Source organism: Mus caroli, unplaced genomic scaffold (assembly GCF_900094665.2).
Source record: "Mus caroli unplaced genomic scaffold, CAROLI_EIJ_v1.1 scaffold_20128_1, whole genome shotgun sequence".
Lineage (NCBI taxonomy): Eukaryota > Metazoa > Chordata > Mammalia > Rodentia > Muridae > Mus > Mus caroli.
The window spans coordinates 1-6,765 of record NW_018390648.1 but is presented as its reverse complement, the minus strand read 5'-3'; the positions used below and the strand labels follow the sequence as shown (position 1 = coordinate 6,765).

The 6,765-nt window shown below is 34.8% G+C and overlaps 1 protein-coding gene across 1 annotated transcript; it reads right to left on the bottom strand.

Moving 5' to 3' along the window:
- Positions 1 to 678: 678 nt before the first annotated feature.
- On the bottom strand, positions 679 to 6,262 carry LOC110288746 (zinc finger protein 765-like). Its single transcript, XM_021155007.1, has 3 exons — positions 6,162 to 6,262; positions 2,546 to 2,672; positions 679 to 1,085 (listed from the first exon to the last, which is right to left on the bottom strand). Exons 1-3 carry the CDS (start codon positions 6,189 to 6,191, stop codon positions 679 to 681), a joined length of 564 nt encoding a protein of 187 aa, XP_021010666.1. The 5' UTR covers positions 6,192 to 6,262.
- Positions 6,263 to 6,765: the final 503 nt, after the last annotated feature.

The window sequence follows — 6,765 nt, the reverse complement described above, 5'->3', positions numbered from 1 at the left end:
TTCATCTTGTAACATTTCAGGGTGAACAAATAAAAAGGTGTCATGAAAAGCTTTCTACAGCTGGACATGGTGGTACATGTCTTTAATCCCAGCATTCAGGAGGCAGAGGCAGGTGGATTTCCGAGTTCAGGGCCAGCCTGGTCTACAGAGTGAGTTCCAGGATGGCCATGGATATAGAGAGAAACCCTGTCTCTAAAAAAAAAAAAAAAAAGAAATGCTTACTACATTTTCATATTTTCAAGTTTCTCCCAACATAGTTGACATTATTTAAGATTTGAACATTGCATGAAAATTTTCACAAGATTCTCATAATCATACTAATTCTCTACTGTGGAGCCTCAAGTGTTGTCAAGAATACACCGTGAATAAAACACAGGCCACATTTTCCCCAACAGAAATACTTTCCCCTAAAAAGTTCTTAGATGTTCTCTCTATCCTGAAGTGAAGTCAAAGATATTTCTTCATACAATGCATGCGTTAAGTTTCTAGCCTATAAGTATTCACCTTCAATATATTTGAAAAGTTCCTCTTCTGTAACTATTCTCTAATGAATTTTAAGATGATGTATCTCGGTTAAGGATTGTCTCATTCACTTCATTTATAAAGCTTCTCTACTGTATGAAATAATTGATGATTTCTCAGACTGACATTGTGATTATTGTATTTGTCACGTACAAACTATTTGTAAGGTTTCTCTCCTTTATGAATTCTCAGATGAATACTAAGATGGGATTTTTGGGGAAAGCACTTGTCACATTCATGATATTTGTAAGATTTCTCTCCTGAATGAATTTTCTGATGAATTCTCAGTATGTCTTTTTCAGTAAAGCATTTGTCACATTCACTGCATTTGTAAGGTTTCTCTCCTGTATGAATTTTCTGATGAATACTAAGATGGGATTTTTGGGTAGAACATTTGACCCATTCACTACATTTGTGAGGTACATAATGGGGGGATTCAAGAATAACATTGCTAAGCTTGTTCCATTTTGAAGACTTCCCTTGAATATTCATGTGATCATGGATAATGTACTGGCTGTCTTCATCCAAGGCCTTCCCATACTTTGCACATATGAAATGATTTTCTGAAAAAAAAGGGGGAGGGATTAGAGGTGACATGAATTACTTATATAAGAAGTAAGGGATTCAATAATCAGTGATCTCATTGATTCGTACTCTCAAGAGAGGTTTTTTTCTCTCTCTCTTTTTTTTTTGAATCATTACATGTATCTTCAGAAGAACCTCAAATGTGGTTTATATCAAAAGACTGGAAATGATAATAGCGTGCTAAATTTTATTTTCAAATTGGACATCATATCCACCTCAAATATAATAACCCAGAATTGCTCCTGTCTTAAGGAAAAAGAGGGAAAAAGAATGGCAAAGAGGATGAAAGTAAGGCCATCCAGAGACTGGACCAAAGAGATGCAGATCCTTGCAACCAACCATTGGACTGAGCAAGGAGACTACAATGAAGGAGTTAAGGGAAGGACTGAAGAAGCTGAAGGGCTTTCCAACTGTATAGGAGGAACAACAATATCAAACAACAAGACCACACAAAGCTCCCAAGGGGAAAAATCACCAAACAAAGTATACACATGGAAGTACAAATGGCTCCAGCTTTATATATAGAAGAGGATTGCATTATGTGGCAACAACAGGAGGGGAGTCTCTTGGTACTGTGATGGTTCAGTATCCCAGCATAGGAGAATCCTAGGGGCATGAGGTGGGAGTAGGTGGATCGGTGGTGGGGCATCATCATAAAAGCCTGGGGGAGGGTGGGATATAGAGTTTGCAGACAGGGAATGGAGAAGGGGCATTAACATTTGACATGTAAATAAATAAAATGACCAATAAAAAAGAAAATTGTACTTTGCATAAGCTGGGACAAATAAATGATCCATCTGCAGTGAATTTTCAGAAAGTAGAACTCTAAATAATTTATCTCTAATTCTATGGTTACAGTTCGATTCAGAGTGACACTGAATCAGGTATAAATTTGGTCAGGTATAAATTCATGATATAGCCGATAGTGTCAGGGAAATCACTAAATAGGTTTATTTCAACATCGAAAATGCTAGGATAAAGATCACATTGTCCAAGATCTAAACAGAGATCAAATCTCAAAAAGTTAAATAAAAAAAATTGACCAAACCAACACCTCTATATCCACTTGAAACCTTGTATATTTTTAGATTCACAAATAAGGGAACATTTTAAAGAAATAGTAAGATTTTTTTTACAATTGCAACTATTATATGTATAGAAATATTATTTCTTGTTCTGGATATTTAAGTTATTACTTGAACTTTTTTAACTTGACTGAAGCTAGATAAGTGATAAGGAGTGACTTCAGAGAATATAGCACTGATTACTTTTCCAAAGAAAGCAGAGAAATGTAAAGGAAACACAATGAAAAAGTTATGATTTTTAACTAGAATTTCCCTCATTCAGGAGTCTCAGGATATCTCAGAGCATGTACATAAACACATAGTAGGAAAACTGAAAGAAAGAAACAGGAATTCAACAAGAAGTTCATTCTTACCCACAAACAACAGATTGTTGTAATTCTCCAACATCACATCCATGTACAATGACTTCTGAGCAAAATTGAGACATTCCCATTCCTCCAGTGAGAAGTCCACAGCCACGTCCTTGAAAGTTAACAGAGCCTGTAATGGAAAACTACCTATTTGATATGGGACAAAAATGCTTTGCAATATTCAAAAACAAGAAGTAATTAAGATATCCTTTTTGGGGCTGGAGAGATGGCTCAGTGGTTAAGAGCACCNACTGCTCTTCCAAAGGTCCTGAGTTCAAATCCCAGCAACCACATGGTGGCTCACAACCATCCATAATGAGATCTGATGTCCTCTTCTTGTGCATCTGAAGACAGCTACAGTGTACTTATATATAATAATAAATAAATGTTTAAAAAAAAGACATCCTTTTTGATTCAGATTAGGAAGGAAAATATTGAAGTACAAATGTTTTTGAAAAGTGTTAGGGAGATGTGTCTGTAGATACAAATTGCTGCTATTCCACTGACAATCTACAGAATGACTTACTATAATGCTCACATTTGAAAAGCTTCTCTAGTTAAAAAGACAGAAAAGAAAAAAGAAAAAAGAAACGCTCTCATCTTCAAGAATTGTCCGTGAATTACTGAGACCTTCACAGCACATGAAAGAGTTGCCACCATCACTCTTTTCAAAAATTTTGGTGTGCAGTTTGGATTGTATACTGTCTTTTAATGTCATTTATTATGAAATTTGATTCCCAGCATCCACGTGGCAGTAAACAATAGATTGTTAAACCCAGTTGTTTAAATTCCAATGATCTCTTCTGAACACTATGGACAGGAGGAATACATAGCACATATTCATACATTCAGGCAAATGTAAGTAACACATATTGAAGAAAAATGAACTTTAACTTTATTCAAAGAAACTTTCTAAACTACTAATAGACTTCCTTATATTTCTTTTTCTCTGAGAATGCATGATATAATTTCAAAAGCAGTAAACATTTATAGAACATAACATAAACTTTTGATGTCTAGATGCAGTAATGTACCTTTATGAAATATGGGTTGATAACAAACAGAATCCCAGTGTCCCATTAGAGATAGTCAAGTTATGATAAAAAAATATGCTTTTAAATTTTACAATGTCCACTTTGTTTAAATATAAACACTAGCTTAGTCTTATGTGCAGCTGTGTCTCACGTCTGTATTACAACATGTCCATTTGACAACCTGAGGCCTAAGTTTAATGCGACACACTTTCTAGGACAAACAGGTAGAATACTAAAATGCAGAAATAATGGATGAACTAAATGTCAAAGTTTTTTCTTTAAATGCAATAGAACTTGAACATCAGGGCATCATACACTGAACGTTCCATATGACACCGAAAACGAAATGCTTTTAGAAATTACATTATGAGAATGTATTCAAAACCATAAAATAGAAAAAAAAAATAGGATGAGAGAGCTTTAAAATTATTTAACATTTTACATATGTTGGCACAATCAATATGCATAACCATAATAACAATAATTTCAATAATACCATATGGTATTTCGCTATATAATGACTTGATATGTATGTATAAGTGTGGCCTCCCTTCCCCCAGCCTGGAACTTGCTTGCTCAAGGGTGGAGCTACCGGCTCATTCGTCCTGCCACGCCTACTGTTGGAACCTGCCTTTGCTGCCTGGAGGCACACACGTGTTCGTCCTGCTACTGGACCCTGAGTTACTTNGCGGGANNTTGGGTTCCCTCCCNCTTCCTTTATAACTGNGTGTCTGNAANTAGTAAAATTGAGCCTTGATCAGAACTTGTTGTCTTGGCTCCATTGTTTCTTCCGCCCCGTCTAGATTCCTCTCTTTTCAGCGAACTGCCATTTTCAGTTGAACCGTTCGTGTTGTGGACTGCGGGCAGGCCGCAACATATAAGCATATATCATATGTGACAATGCATTCCAATAAAGTACAATCATTTTTCGGTCAAAGTGCGTTTTTAAATTGAGGAGAATTATATTAAATATTCATTAAAATTTAATGAATGTATTAATTTAACTGAAAATTTCAATCTTCAAATTATAAATTTTTTGCTTCAGAGTTTGACCATATGTATATCAGAATTGCACTTTTCATAGAGAAGTGTGATCTATCATTCTTCCTTTGTTTATCAAAAATTATAATATACAGACTATATATTGTCTTTATTGAAAATATGCCTCAAAAATATAAACCTGCACCACAAACAAATGACTAAAGAGTAAAGGGTACTTGCTGTTTCTACTTTAAAAACTAATCTAATTCTCTCTAAATATATTGCAGCTCACTATTATGTCTGAATTCAGTCCCCAGGGTTTGGTGCTGTACTCATGGTTTTAGGGGCATAGTGTATCATTCAGTGTACGTAAAATCCTTCAGATATACACTTATGTACTTAAAGAAAATAGTATCATAATGAAAAATAGAAACATTGACATAACACTTCAGTTTTCCCTATGTAATGCAAATTTGGTTGGAGAGGATTGGCACAGATTGTATCAAGCCTTTTCCTTCTAAAGAAAAAGAGACAAAAAATAAGAAAGGACATTCATTTATGTTTATAAATTGATGGTTTATGCACAGCACCATAGTTATCCTCTCTAGAAAAATTTTACTAATATAGTTCATGTGATGAAATAGAAAGGTGAAGAAAACAGGACTTAAAGTTATTTCTGAAACCAAAAAGAGAAGTAAATAACTATTTCTATACTGTGAATTTTCCACAGGGACAGTATCTCTCTTGAGACAAATAGATTTCCAGTGTCAACCTTGATTACTATGTGACATGAGGTGTGAAAAAAGTGTCAGAATACAGAAATCTGTATCACCTCACAATCACACTAATAGTAAAAGAAAGACATTTTCCTTCCATTATCTGTGTCCCTAGGGAGCTAATAATATATTTACTACTAGGATTCAAGACAGTGGATCTCTTATAATTTTACCTTCTACAAATTCTACTCTTTCATATCTTCTTTAGTGATGTGAATTTATACTTATTTCTATATCCTCATTCACAAGCTAGAAACCTGACCNTCCCTGAAATGCCATTTATGTGGCACAAGAGACCTTACTTCACACTAATATAAAAGGACAGAACTTATTCAACATAGAAAATATCCATCGGGCTGGAGAGATGGCTCAGCGGTTAAGAGCACTGACTGTTCTTCTGAAGGTCCTGAGTTCAAATCCCAGCAACCACATGGTGGCTCACAACCATCCATAACAAGATCTGGCGCCCTCTTCTGAAGTGTCTGAAGATAGCTACAGTGTACTTACATATAATAAATAAATAAATTTAAAAAAAAGAAAATATCCATTAATATGTTCTTTGAGCATCATTCTAATAGATACTATTTGAGACATGCAGGTCTCTAGTCCAAGAGAATTATATATCCTCAAAATATAAAACTCAAGTTAAAATATAAAGCCACTACATGCATGAAAGGAAAAAATATTAAATTATCATTATTACAAAAGAAAATATAGATCATACAGAATAAGCCCTTTAGATAACATTTCACATAGAGAGATTAAAACATTTGGATGACTTGAATAAAAAGAGATTTTTTTATAAAGAAATGTGGAAAGGACACTGACCTGTGGTGTATTTACCAGAGACACACTCATTCTTCTTGTCCTTCTCCCAGGGTCTCTGTGAAGAACAAAAATTGAATTCTTGAAATTTCACAACAAGGTCTGAATGATTCAAAGGTGAAATAAATACAACACCATTACAGACAATGCTAAACCACATTATAAAAAAAAAAAAACATTAAAAGCAAAATGATACCAGGAATCTTGACAATGTGCAGTCATGAAAGCAAGTTGTGATATATTTAGACTGTAAGTGTAACCTAGTTCCTGCCCACCACCCTAGATTCTCAAAGTTTATTCACAACACCTCACATAGAAACCCCTGCCACCTGACCTAAATGGCACACAGCAAAAGAAAATTGAGAGGCTGGAGCTAAAGCAATTTGATAATCTTAATAAAATTCCCCTACCCCAAATCACTAATGCAATACCAATTCTCATGACAAAATGAATTATGAAATAAACTCAAGAGGCATGAAAGACTCCAAAACTCCCAAAGGGAGGCACTTACTCAAGCCTCGGGACAGCCGCGCACCCAAGAAGACACTGAGACCGGTACTTAAGATGTATAGAGAGTAAGATTTAATACAGCAACGACAAGAAAGCA

What these genes read in the sequence shown, in the direction of transcription:
- LOC110288746 (XM_021155007.1), bottom strand. Translation starts at nt 6,191, where the DNA reads ATGAGTGTGTCTCTGGTAAATACACCACAG. An exon ending in CTCTGGTAAATACACCACAG is followed by an intron (nt 2,673 to 6,161) that starts GTCAGTGTCCTT and finishes TTTCCATTACAG; the next exon opens with GCTCTGTTAACTTTCAAGGA. An exon ending in CAACAATCTGTTGTTTGTGG is followed by an intron (nt 1,086 to 2,545) that starts GTAAGAATGAAC and finishes CTTTTTTTTCAG; the next exon opens with AAAATCATTTCATATGTGCA.